Genomic DNA, 14,387 nt, shown 5'->3' with positions numbered 1-14,387 from the left:
CAAGTAAGGTTGGACAGGGTTTTTCCTTTGTGTGATGCACAGTGGTGTAGATGTTGGGGAGTAATCCTGCCTAGAGATTCAGGACATTGGCGCACAGGCTCTTTGCAGTGCTTGATAATTCTTTGTTTGTGCTACCCTTGGAGTGCTGACTCTTCCTCTCACCCACCCCCTCATGGAAAATGTTCCCAGCTAGCAGGTTATAGCCCCATAAATCTGTTCTTATCGGTGGGAACTGTCCCTCCAGAATGTTTTCCTTTTCTGCAGCCCTGAAGACAGCTTTATAGGCCCACATTACCCTTCCTAAACCTGTCAACATTGACACATGATAGGGAATTTGAAACTGTGGGTCTGGGTCTCGCATTAAGGTCAGTTTCCTGCTTCAGCACATCAGGCTTTGTTTATAGCTAGAACCACAAGTCTCCTCTTCAGCACCTCCAGGAGAGGGTATTTTTGTTTGAAGATGTCTTGTGATTTTTTTTTCCCCACTTCTATTTTATTTATTTAAAACATTTTTAATCCACTTTTATCCAAGGCGGCTTACAAATATCTCTTTGTGTTCTGTACAGAACCAGACCATGAAGTTTCATTTCACGAGGGCTTACCACATTTTGCCTGCCACCTTCTGAGTTACCTCAACTATCTGTATTCATTCAGAAATGTGACATTGTGAACTGAATACAGCACATTGGCTGAGACCTCACCAAAGATACACACAGGCGTATTATCTCTACCCATGCTTCCCCCCTCCCCAGCATGCCCATTATTTTTCTTGTTGCATTCTTGTGCTGTCCGACCACCCTCAGGTCATCAGATATAATCACCCCAAAGGCTTCCTGCTGTTCGTTGTTTTTTTTTTGGCATTCACACCTCATTTCCATCACACCTTGCTCCCCTGAGTTTCTGTACCTCTCCCTAAAGACAGACTGCACTTTCTTCATTAAACTTGAGCTTCCGCACTTTACATATCACCCATGCGTGCTTATCGGATGGGGATTACTCTGATTCATACTTGTCCTAAATGTGCACAAGCTCACGCTTCCTTGGGACATATGCTTTGGCCTTGCCCCCGTATCCACCAGTTTTGGCTCTGTTTGAGCCATTATACTACTACTTTGTGGGACTGGCGCTGGACTCCAGCTCCCCGAGCACTATTCGGATACTATAATATTACATCCCCAAAACCAAAGGGAATGACAGCTTTTAATCGCCAGAGTGATGCCTCTGGGCAAGAAAGCCATTTTAACTAATTGGTTATCTAGTGATCTGCCGTCTTATGGTCAATGGCGATCATTGATGATTGCCCATGCCTCTTTGGAATGTAGGCAATTTGGTAATCTTGATGCAGGACCTGGCCGCCGGTTTTCTGATTTGGGAACGTTTTTGGATGGATCTTACTCCTCGAGCTCACAGTCGCCTTTTGAACTTGTGATTTTATATTTCTTTTGTGTTGCATGCTCCTGAACTGCTGTTTAACCATGGGAATTGGGGGGGGGGTGCGGTTGGGGGAGGGGAATGTGTTGTGCACCTCTGTAAGAATTCTGTTATTTTCCATTGTTTGCTTTACTAACACTTCTATGAAAATTTAATAAGAATATTTAAACATAAACTTGAACTTCCACACTTTTACTCCCTCAAATCCTACTTCTAAACTTTCCTCATAACCTCTCTGTAATATCAATTATCTGAATTGTGAACATGCTTTGATCAGGTTGGTTCTCAATCAGAAAAGAATCTTGAGACTTTTCATTTGTGGTTTGGTCACTCCTGACATTTGCAGTTTCTGATGCTACTCTAGCAAACGCTTCCCTTGTTAACGATGACCCTGTGCCTCCTTGCTTACTGATCATACTGCGTCCACTAGCACTGTGGCATTTTTAGTAATGTGATGTGTTTACACCACAAGAGGTAGTGTGGACAGGGTAGCCCTCTTGTTTGGGTGGCGGGCAGGATGAACCCACTCCATGTTGAAGGAGAAGTGGGCGGGACAGACACATCCTAGGCATTAGGGGGTGAGGTAAGGTGGGTCCATCTCTCATTGTTTCTTTTTCTGTTGTATTGTCATAGGAAGCAACGCAGCCTAGAAGAGATCGCCGGCGTCTCTCCAGTGTATCTACCAGTGGACAGTGGGTGCCAAATTCTGACTGGGTAAGAGATGATGGAAGAGAGAAGCAATAGGTCAAATCGTTTAGGATGTCAGGAGTTTGAGCTTTACTGCCATGGCACTTGGAGGGTTCAGTCAAGCTAGAGATTCTCAGTTGGGTCTGAGTTTCTTGAAAGGAAACCTGTGCGGAGTTCTGACCCATGTAGTGCTTTGTGCAAGGCTGGCTTAACCTATGAACCAGGTGAGGCTCTGGTCCAGAGCACTGGCGCTAAAGGGTGCTAAACATCCAGAGCTGTGACATCATCAGCCCATAAGTTAAGCTACCCTGCAACTTGAACACTTTCCTCCTCCTCCTGATACTGCTGCCCTGTGCCGGCAGGATGCAGCTGCCGCAGGGGCTAGTGTTGGCATCAGTGCAGCATTTCCCTCCTCCCTTCTCTGATTGTACTGCTCAACAGTGACGCCTGCCTTTAAAGCCTCATCCTGCTGGGATTGGGAACTGGTTAGGGACAGGATAGGGCATGGGCCGAGGGACGGGGCATAGGCTAGGGTGCCCTAATCTCATGAGCCAGCCCTGCTTGGTTGTATTGCAGCATGGGTCAGGTTGAATAACGGGTTATTAGATGGAGGACTAGAGAATGAGAGAGTGATGTCCTACACACAGGGCCGGCTGAAAGTATGAGCCAGGTGAGAAATTGGATGCCAAAAACCTGCCTCATTGGCTCAGCCTTCACAGTGATGAGAACATCTATTCCTTTTGTCACTGAGCTCTCTTTTCTGCAGGTTTAAATGCAAGAACAGATGTTTACTACTTTTTTTTTTTAATTCTTTATTCATTTTTGCATGTTACAAGTGTAGCAGTTAAACTCATATGAACTTAAAGATACACACTTGATTAACTCTCATATATGCATTAAGTATAACATTTAATTACAAATTAATATTCTGTAATATTCTAAATATTATATAAGAAATCTAATATATAAATTATTTTTATTGAATAGAATAACCTCCCCTCCCTCCCTACTCAATAATACATACTTATAATAATACTACTTTTGTATTTAAACCTGAGGAGGTGAGTAAAGCAAAGGTAGAGTGGATGGCTGCTGGAGAGGGTGCTGATACGGTTGGGGTGAGTGGGTGGGGGAGACACTGATGCAGATGGGGGGAAGGGAGCGCCAGAGCAACAGTTGGCTCAGGGTACCACAACACCTTGAGCCAACACTACCCTCACAGTGGCATAGCGAGGGGGAGTGTCGCCCAGGGTGGTAGTGCTCCTCCCCTGCCCTCATCTCCACCCCACCCACCCCCGCCGCTCCTTCCCGACCCCTTCCCTTCCCCCATTTTCCCAGCATGAACAACATCACAAACTTGTTGCCCGTGTCGTATCGGCTCTCCCTCCGATGTCATTTCTAGGATCAGGACCCGGAAGTGACATCAGAGAGAGCCGACAGGACACGGGCAGCAAGTTCGTGATGCTGCTCGTGCTGGGAAAATTAAAGAGGTACGGAAGGGAAGGGAGGTGCGAACAGCCCCATCCCCCCCCTTACTATGCCGCTGTACCTGCACATCGCCCACTCCTTTCTGAAGAGCAGTGACCGAGTCGGTTGATGCCGATTCTTCTACCTACAGGTGATATCCTGGAAAGCCAAGCTGCCGTTACAGACCATCATGCGACTGTTACAGGTGCTGGTCCCACAGGTGGAGAAGATTTGTATAGACAAGTAAGTAGATGAGAGACACTCGTATGTAGCAGGAACTAGGAAAGAAAAGAGGCGGGGTTCCCTGACTGGAAAAATCTTAATAATCAATATAGTATGGAGTTCCTGTGTTTTCAGGCAGACTTCTTGGGTCACCAGGCCGCCCAGTGGTATAAATTATTAAATGGGTTTATTAAAAAAAAAATGAAACACTGGTTTTAAGAGACATTTGGAGCATTGAGATAAAGCATCAAATTACTGCATCTCAATGGCCACGAATTTGGTTTTGAAGGATGAGATGTACAGTATCTGCATCTATGAGACAAACTTGGTTTTTTCTGTTACATAGAGCTTTCTGGACCCCTGTTAATTTACAAAAATTAGATAGCTCTAAGTCTAATAGATGTTGGCATTGTCATCTTGAAGCTGGGACTTATAGATCATTTATTATTCTATTGTCCATTTATTTTGGCTTTTTGGAAATCAATTTGGGGCCAAATAAATAGGTTGTTAGAAAATCCGGTAGCCTTGACATATGATACTATTTTATTTGGCATGTCAATGAGAGCGAAAAGTCAGATTTCTTCAAAAAACAATAAGCTTCTACTTATTCTGACTGGAATTGCCATTCAACATATTACATTCAATTGGAAAAATGGAAAGAACGTTAGCCGCACAGAGAGGATATTTTGGTAAATTTCGAGATGTTTGGGGACTGACTTTTTGTAATGAGTAGTAACATTTTCCCTTTATAAGATAATTGAAATGAGGGGATAGGGATGGGTGGGAGGGATGATTTTTGATATTTTAATAGAATGTATATTGTATAATATAATATAAATGAATATTTTTGATGTGATAGAGATGGGAGGGGAGATTAACTTTCATGAATTTCAGTTAATGATAATAATAGTAATACAAGTGATGTTTTTCAATTCAAATGTTATTTCTTGATACACTTGATATAAGTTGAAAAATGAATAAAATTATAAATGTAAAAAGAAAACGGAGGGTAGGGTTCAATGGTCATTTTTCTCAATGGAAGACAGTAAACAGTGGAGTGCCACAGGGGTCTGTACTGGGATCGGTACTATTTAACATATTTATAAACGATCTGGAAATTGGAACAACGAGTGAGGTGATTAAATTTGCAGATGACACTAAATTGTTTAAAGTTGTTAAAACGCATGCAGATTGTGAAACATTGCAGGCAGACCTTAGGAAATTGGAAGACTGGGCGTCCAAATGGCAGATGAAATTTAATGTGGACAAATGCAAAGTGATGCACTTTGGGAAGAATAACCTGAATCACAATGTGCGGCGGCGGCCAAAAAAGCAAACAGGATGTTGGGAATTATTAAAAAAAGGGATGGTTAACAAAACTAAGAATTTCATAATGCCCCTGTATCATTCTATGATGCGAACTCATTTGGAGTATTGTCCAATTATGGTCTCCTTATCTCAAGAAAGATATAGTGGGGCTAGAAAAGGTTCAAAGAAGAGTGACCAAGATGGTAAAGGGGATGGAACTGGCAAATTGTTCCAGAAAGTGTGGGCAGAAGCAGAAAAAATTGATTTCCTGGTTGTATCTTATATAATATGTCAAATAGATGGAACCTCCAATAAATTTTGATTGCTTGAATGCAAGGATCGGACAGGGGTGTATGGGATAAGATATCTATGGATGAATCCTGGTAGCTGTGTCATTCAGGTTTTAAAAGTTAGGAGTAGAAATTTTTTTTTAAAGTGATTCTATGGGAAATGGGGAGCCAGTGCGCTCTGATTAAGAGAGATGTTACATGATCAAATTTAGTAGCTTAGAATAATAGTTTGATGGTGGTGTTCTGAATTAATGAGATACATTTGCAGACACTGGAGATCCAGCATATATTAATCGGTCTTGTGTATATTCAGAGCGGATACACTGACACGTGACTGGCTGCGAGGTCACTAGGTCAGGCATGGGAAGCCATGCTTTCGCACGTGCTTCTCAAGGCGTGTGTTCGACATGTGCTACATGCTTTTCTTAATATGCACGTGTGGCGCTGATGCCTGTGCCCTTTCTGCCTTAAAGGATTGGTATCTGACGCCTGCTTTTTCTTGTTACAGAGGCCTCACAGATGAGTCTGAGATTCTCAAGTTCCTGCAGCATGGCACGCTGGTGGGGTTGCTGCCAGTTCCTCACCCCATCCTCATCCGCAAATATCAGGCCAACTCGGGCACAGCTATGTGGTTCCGAACCTACATGTGGGGAGTAATCTATTTGAGGTAAATCTGCAGTACCAGCTGACTCCCATGCCTGCGATGGTCACAACAGGAAGTGCATGACCAGCCTGGTGAAAGGAGATGGACCTCTCCTGCTAACCCAGCTTAAAGGAACTGTTCGTTTAACTCCATGCTAGAAGTTCTATTTATTTATTTAGTTTTCTATCCCGTTTTCCCCAAAGAGTTCAGAACGGGTTACAGGTTAGACATACATAATATACAAGTGCGCGCATAACAATGGCACTCCGTCAATTGTGCTGGAAGGCCCTGATTTGCTCAGACTCCTCAGGCCCTGTCCCTTGGGAGGGGCTTGAGGCGCCTCAAGCCCTCCCAAGGGACAGGGCCTGAGGAGTCTGAGCAAATCAGGGCCTTCCAGATATCCAGTAATGTAAAGGGTTCCCATAATCGTATGTAAACCTTACCCTAGTACTAGATAGCAAGTGAATATTTTAAGTGTAGTGGGGAGGGGTCCCCCCTCAAAAAAGAGGGTTACTTTGTAACCACCTTTGGGGCGCATTTGACAGGTCACCTCCCATTCAGTGCACGCATTTGACAGGTCACCCAAATTAACAGTTAACAATTTGACAATTACAGTACAAGTTTATGATAAAAGGTTGTATCCTAACTTGACAGAAACTGGGGGTCCAATACCAACTAACATAACAAAAGAGTTCTAATTTTGAATTCCCCCATTTGGAAGCATAAGCTGTAGATCATCGCTGCCTGTCCTATGCTGTCCCAACCTGACACAAGTAAGAGAATCCCTGTGAGATCAGCACTTCAGCGAAACAAATCTAGAAAGAAGCTAATCATTTCTACGTTAACACTTTTTTCTTTTTAGGAACATGGATCCTCCAATTTGGTATGACACCGATGTGAAACTGTTTGAAATACAGCGAGTGTAACAGGAAAGTACACTTCTGCATTCTGAAGGGGAAAACCACTAGCCGGGAGGAGTGAATTTATGCCTTTCCTACTCGTCCTCTCCCGCATTTGCATTACATATCGTATCTAACGCACAGACCAGAAGGAGGCCAAACTCATCTGCCTGATACTGACTGCTGGGTTAGAGATAACACTGGATTGAGACACCCTAAAGGAGCACTGGTTGGGGGTGGGGAGGAGGATTCATCTCTGCTGCTTCTCAATTCCCTCCCCCCCCCTGTAGTCATTCACTGGATTTCCTGCACACTGTATATCATGCTAAAAAAAAAAGATTATGGGGTTAAATCAAGACCATAGGGAATCACTGCTGAGACTTCAGAAGAAGAATTGTGTTTTGTTTTGTTTTTTTTTAAATGAAAATGTTTTATTTTTAAATCTTAAAAATTGAGCTTTGCTCTGTATCTGGTTCTATTGGTCTGTACCTCTATGGAATTACTGTAACAATGAGAAATCAGTGCTGATACATTTGCTGGTGGATAGGCTGAAATTGTTGAATTTTCCCCCTCCCCGAAACAGCGAGCTTATTCTGCCCTAGGGCGTTTCTGAACCTGATTGGCTTTCTGTAGTGGTCTGCCATGGGTCTGTGGGGTCCATGTGGGGATCCCTTAATCATTTTCAGATAAATTAGGACACACTCCCTCTGACCCATGTCATGCATCCTGGATTGGTCTTCTAGTAAGGCTGGTCCTGGTGGTGATCTCTGGGCCAGTGCTCCTTAGGCTGTCCCTTGGTCACTTTCCAACCACCACATAGGGAGATTTAGGAGATAGAGGGCTTTGTGTGAAACATAGGGTTTATGTGACAGGAGAAGAGGGTTTGTAAGTTCATTGGGAATAGGATCTTTCCTGATTCCCATTCCTTGCTGACCAAGGAGTCTGAATGAGGGGAGGTTTCTACCACCGTTCTGTGATCTTGTGTGTAGAGAAGGCAGATGTAGTAGAAGCAGCACAAGACGTTGCTACAAGGGCCTAGAATGGATAGTCAGACAAATGGACAGCCTTTGACTTCCTGTTTTCCTGTCTCTCCTTCACTCCATTATATCAATAAGGTTCACGGTTACAAACATGATTGAGTCAATATTTAAACTTTGCGGTTGCATTTATTTCAGTGGCAGATGTGGCATTCATTGATATGCAGTGCCATTATCCGGATAGTGCTTGGTGCTGGGTACACTGGTGAGTACCACCCTTAGCTGGGATAGCTACCTGGGTGTTGTTAGGACTGAGAAATTGCTGACCTGCTTTTATCTGGGGAGCGATCCAGATTGCAGTCTGAATATCATTGCTGTCTGGCTCTGCTCATGCACCTCTGTGCCACTATCCGAATTGGGCATCTTTAAGGATGTTCAGAGGCACTATCCAGGTCAGCCAGCACTGGCTATGCCATTTTGTCCAGATCTTGAACCAGCAAGAACTGCTTGGTGCCAGCGATACAAATAGGGTTACCAGACATCTGAGAAAGCCCAGACATGCCCTCCTCTTTAGAGGACTGTTCTGGGTCCCAGACGGACTTTCCAAAACCCGGCAGAACAGGGCGGAGCCATGTGTTCATTTTTTTGTGGCTGGAAAAATAACTAAATATGAATGAATACTGTCACGTTAGCAGCTGGCTGTGCTAATATCCTGGCTGGAGGGAGGAGGTTGGGTATCTTCAGGAAATAATCTAAGTCAGTCTGGTTTGCTTTGCATATGAGGTGGAGAGTGGTGTGTCCTGTGCTACACACAATTGAGTAGGTCGATCACATGATCTGCCAACTTCCTGTGACCTCAGCATGATCATGTGACTGTGCTACTTTGGCAGCTTGGCAGCTCTTGTCAGTGACAATAGGTGAAGTCTGCTTTCCTGATCTGACACTTGGGCCCTGAAATAGCATCCTTCATCGCACCGATGTGATTGTACCAGGAGATCAGTAGCTTGGCCCTGTGGCGGATATTACAGGTTATGACACAGGGCTTCTGTCCCAGGAGGGAAGTCCCATTTTGGGGGGGGGGGGGGCAGCTGTCATACCAGTTTTGCATTGGAGCAGTGTTGTAAACTCTTACTGCTGTGTTCTGACTAAGCCTTTGTTATGGTGGGTTCTCCCCTTTTATTTTTCTTTTCTTGTAAAATCTTTGTAAAAATGTAATGTCAACTGTTTACACTTGTAAACCTCTTATGAAGCTGTTTGAAAGATGTATGCTATTATGCTATTGGCCTTTCTTGCCCAATAGCAAGGTTGCTCTTTTTGTGGTCTCCTTTAAATGACCCTATGTGACTTAAAACACTGGATTTCATATGAAGCAAGTCTCCAGTTGTTTCATATATAACTTGCCACCTTTTTGTTTCATCTCTTTATTGCACATTCTTATAATAATAACAGTTTATATACCACAATACCGTTAAGTTCTATGCGGTTTACAGAAGATTAGTGGGGTACAAGTTGAGTTGACGTACAAGTTGAGTTAACTTAAGGGATGTGGGAACAATGGGGAGAAAGGGCAAGAGAGGGGAAGGAGGGAAGTGGGTCAGCTGTCTAGGTATTTCAGGAATAGGTGAGTTTTGAGGCGTTTCCTGAATACCTCATAAGTGGTGGGCAATAGGAGTTGTTCTAGGTCTTTACCCCATAGAGCAGCCTGATGTGAGAGAAGATACTCATGGTGTTTTTTTAATTTGCATCCTCTAACCGGGGGAGAAACGAAGTGCAAGTGGGAGCTTCTCTTGTGTTTGTTGGCTGAGAAGGAGAATAGGTCAGTGATGTATTTAGGGGTTAGACCGTAGAAAACTTTAAAACAGAGGCAGGCGAACTTAAACTTACACGAGCTTCCATCGGCAGCCAGTGTAGCTGTTTGAAGTATGGCGTCAAGTGATCGAACTTCTGTAGACCGAAGATTAGTCTGACCGCAGTGTTTTGCATTAGTTGTAATCGTCGCATATTCTTTTGGGGGATTGCTAAGTAGGCGATGTTACAGTAGTCGAGTTGACAGAGTGTCCAGCTGTCACAGTGAAACTACGACATAGTAGATTTAAAACAAACCAGAGGAAATATCTCTTCACTCAGTGTGTAATTAAACTCTGGAATTCGTTGCCAGAGAATGTGAGGAAAGCAGTTAGCTTAGCAGAGTTTAAAAAAGGTTTGGCTAATTTCCTAAAAGAAAAGTCCTTAAGTCGTTAAGATGAACTTGGGGGAAATCCATTGCTTGTTCCTGGGGTAAGCAGCATGATAAGTGAGGTGATTAAATTTGCAAATGACACAAAACTATTCAAAGTTGTCAAAACCCACGAGGACAGGCCTTAGGAAATTGGAAGACTGGGCATTCAAATGGCAAATGAAATTTAATGTGGACAATGCAAAGTGATGAAGATCGGAAAGAAAAATCGAAATCATAGTTACCTGATGCTAGGGTCCACCCAAGAAAAAGATCTATGTGTCATTGTAGCTGAAATCTTCTGCTGCATGTGCAGCTGGGGCAAAGACTGAGAATATTATTATGCCTCTGTATTGCTCCATAGTGTGTCCTCACCTTGAGAATTGCATTTAATTCTGATCGCTGTATCTCAAAAAAAGATATAGTGGAATTAGAAAAGGTTAACAGAAGAGCGACCAAAATGGTAAAGGGGATGGAACTCCTCTCATGAGCAAAGACTAAAGAGGCTGGGACTCTTCAGCTTGGAAAAGAGACAGCTATAGGGAGATATGATTGAGATCTATAAAATCCTTAGTTGTGTAGAACAGGTAAGAGTGAATCCACTTTTCACCCTTTCCCAAAGTACAAAAACCAGGGGACACTCAATAAAATTATATGGGAATACTTTTAAAACAAATAGGAGGAAATATTTTTTTACTCAAAGTAGTTGAGCTCTGGAACTTGTTGCCAGAGGAGGTGGTTACAGCAGTTGGTGTAGCTAGGTTTAAGAACAATTTGGACAAGTTCCTGGAAAAAAATAAAGTTCATAGTCTGCTATTGAGAGACACATGGGGGAAGCCACTGCTTGCCCTGGTTCAGTAGCCAGGTACTGTGACCCAGATTGGCCACTGTTGGAAACAAGAGACTGGGCTAGATGGACCACTAGTCTGACTCAATATGAATCTGTTTTACTCTTTGGGATCTTATCAGGATCTTATGACCTGGTTTGGCCATTGTTGGAAACGGGAGACTGGGCTAGACAGACCGTCAGTCTGTCCCAGTATGACAACTTTTATGGTCTTATGTGAGCCAAGTATAGGACAATCAAGCCATTGTGACATCACTGATGAGTTTGGCTCTTAGGCATTGGTGGAATGAGGCCTTATGGCATCACAATCTCAGCCCTGGAATGTTGCTTCTATTTGGGATTCTACCCTTATGATCTGGTTTGGCCATTGTTGGAAACGGGAGACTGGGCTAGACAGACCTTCAGTCTGTCCCAGTATGACAACTTTTATGGTCTTATGTGAGCCAAGTATAGGACAATCAAGCCATTGTGACATCACTGATGAGTTTGGCTCTTAGGCATTGGTGGAATGAGGCCTTATGGCATCACAATCTCAGCCCTGGAATGTTGCTTCTATTTGGGATTCTACCCTTATGACCTGGTTTGGCCACTGTTGGAAACCAGATACTGGACTTAATGAACCTTCGATCTGTCTCAGTATGGCAATTTCTTATGTTTTTATGTCAACCCATCTGCTACCTTGTGTTCTTTGAAAAATAGCTTTGTCTTAAAAAGGAGTAGAGGGAACAGGAGGTAACAAGCCAAGAATTTAAAAAGTTTTGGAGGTCATTTACTAACAAGTGTAAACTAATAAAAGGAATTTGGATAAGTTCCTGGAGGAAAAGTCCATCAAAGAAATTATTAGCCAGTTAGACTTGAGGAAAGTCATTGCTCAGTCCTGGCAATGAGCCATGAGACAAAAGTTCTACTTTTGGGGACCTGCTGGGTAGTTGCATCTCAGACTGGTCACTGTCAGAAACAGGATGTGGAGCTTGCTCTGACTCGGGCATGACTTTCCTTATGTTCTTGTATGATTTGCTGCAAATAGTGCGTATTTATGCTCTTAATGGCCTTGTTTGTGATGCCAGAGCAAAGTGAATCCAGTAACGTGGGTAACTTCAAAATCCACAAACAGTTAAACCTCAGAATCACTAGGAAAGTTAATCATTCAAAACGAGACCAGGGGCTTAATTTCTAGTGTTGCATGAGTAAGAAGATTTAAAATTGTTGAATTAAATGACTGAAGGGATATCAGAACTGATTATAAACTGGATTATTTGCCTTTGAATTCAGTTATCATTTCCACAATTTGTACACATTTTGTAAGCTTTTCCATTGCAATTAAAAATAAATGGAAGGTTAGACGAGCCATTGATGGTCAATACTTTTTACTTAATAAGATGCTTGAAATAACCCACCCTTAACCCAGCGAAAAGTGCATACTGCATGTGAACTTATGCCAGAGGAAGAAAAGAATCCACATGGGAAAAGTCAGGTGCAACCTTTTTCCAAGAACAATTAGAAAATATGCTCATACTGTCCCTTTCAAATTCAGATGTAGAGCCCGGTGGGTCACAGTAGCCATAGACTTTGCATGTAGAATGGTACTCTATTCCCAAAAGTAGGCTCAAGGACTGTAAATTTGTAGGTGTTCTTGGGGTGGAGAGTAGAGCCGTGTGGGGTTGGATTGCATTTATTTGTGAATTTTAAATATTGTCATGCATAGGTGTTGTTTCTTACGGGTCACACACATGCCCAGATTTACATCTTTCTATGAACAGGGATCAATGTATTTGAGAGCATTTCTGTACTTCTAGGGCTGAATCTGGGAGCCCAGGACAGGGGTAGGCAATTCTGATTCTCAAGAGCCAGAGACAGGTCAGGTTTTCACGATAGCCACAATGAATATGTATGAGATGGATTTGCATGCTGCCTCCTTGAGATGCAAAACTATCTCATGCACAGGCAGGTCAGGTTTTCAGGATATCCACCATAAATATGCATGAGATAGTTTTGCATCTCAAGGAGGCAGTGCATGCAAATCCATCTCATACATATTCATTGTGGAGATCTTGAAAACCTGACCTGCCTCTGGCTCTCGAGCACTGGAATGGCCTGCCCCTGGCCTAGGGCATGCGAGGGGTCGCTGAAAAGTTCTCAGCCCAACCAACAAAGTTGGGGCAGTCTCCATCAAAGGCTATACACTTAATCCAGCGATTTTCCACCTTTTCATTCCGCATTTTTCCGATGGAATGAAAAAAGTGGAGAATCACTGGATTAAGTCTATAGCCTTCGATGGAGACTGCCCTAACTTTGTTGATTGGGCTGAAAACTTTTCAGCGGCCCCTTGTACAGGGCAGAAATGAAAATTCTTAATATTCATGTAGGTCTGTCTTTACTGTTGAGGAAGGAGGCGCTCTGCTGTGTGCATTCCCCTCTGGCGTTTCTTACTGCTCTGGGTTGGTGAGTACTAGACCCTTGACCTATGATCTTTTCTACCCACAGTCCCCTCTATCTCTGAGTAGAGAATGACATGGGGACAAATTCTTCCCCATCCCCACGGAAACTCATTTTCCCATCCTGTCCCTGTGAGTTCTTCTCTTGCCCCTGCCCGATTCCTGAAAGGTCTGTCCTCATCTGCTCAAGCTTCAAACATTTTAAAATCATAAGTGTCTGGGGCTTGTGCGGTTAAGGCAGAGCTTTCGGGAATGGGGCAGCGGCAAGGACAGCAATAAAACTCTTGAGGACGGGATAGGGAAATTGAGTTCCTAAAGGGAAAAATTTGTCCCCATGTCATTCTTTATCTCTGAGTAACACAGGTCAGATGGAGGTCTCATTCAACATCCTAACCTTTAACTTTGTTGTTGAGTAGGAACGATTGGTGTGGTTAATCATAAAAACAGAAGAATAATTAACTTTACAGGGACATAATTTATGCTATTGTCATTTTATGGTACTTCCTGTTGACACAAGGTGTGCTAATGACATTTTGTGGGCTTAAGTTATGATAAATGTTGGCTTGAATTACCTTGAACATTCTATTACATTTGTTTCTTGTCATTTGTACCTGGACATCAGGGTTGGGGAAAGGCCTACTTTCTGAGAATGATTAAAGAGAATTTAGGGGTGATTATTTCTGTTCTCTGGGTTTCAGGCTTAGACTGAAAAAAGCTAGAGAGCAGATGAATAACCCCCTCGCTCTTGATAAACTCGGGACTGGATTTAGCCTGTAGGAGCGATTTATGTTCTGTCACAGCAAGCAATAGCAAAGCCATTTTTCATATAATCTGTTAACCTTGAGCGTGATAAGTAGGATTTTAACAGCTATGAAAGGCCGAACTGATGAAAAATTGAACAAGCTGTGATCTTTTTTATTGACTTTGTATATGACTAAGTGCCGTTGAGTAGAAAAGTGAAGAGGC

The 14,387-nt window shown here is 43.0% G+C and overlaps 1 protein-coding gene across 1 annotated transcript in view; it reads left to right on the top strand.

The window, feature by feature from the left end:
• HID1 (HID1 domain containing) overlaps window positions 1–9,293 on the top strand; it is an 87,115-nt gene extending 77,822 nt beyond the window's left edge. Inside the window, exons 16-19 of the mRNA XM_033961768.1 lie at window positions 2,065–2,145; window positions 3,737–3,828; window positions 5,914–6,072; window positions 6,911–9,293. Of these exons, the coding sequence (XP_033817659.1) occupies window positions 2,065–2,145; window positions 3,737–3,828; window positions 5,914–6,072; window positions 6,911–6,974 (396 nt within the window). The 3' untranslated portion in view covers window positions 6,975–9,293. The remainder of the gene's footprint in view (window positions 1–2,064; window positions 2,146–3,736; window positions 3,829–5,913; window positions 6,073–6,910) is intronic.
• Window positions 9,294–14,387: the final 5,094 nt, after the last annotated feature.

This window comes from Geotrypetes seraphini, chromosome 10 (assembly GCF_902459505.1).
Source record: "Geotrypetes seraphini chromosome 10, aGeoSer1.1, whole genome shotgun sequence".
Lineage (NCBI taxonomy): Eukaryota > Metazoa > Chordata > Amphibia > Gymnophiona > Dermophiidae > Geotrypetes > Geotrypetes seraphini.
The sequence above is the reverse complement of the archived record's forward strand: the minus strand, read 5'-3'. Positions and strand labels throughout refer to the sequence as shown.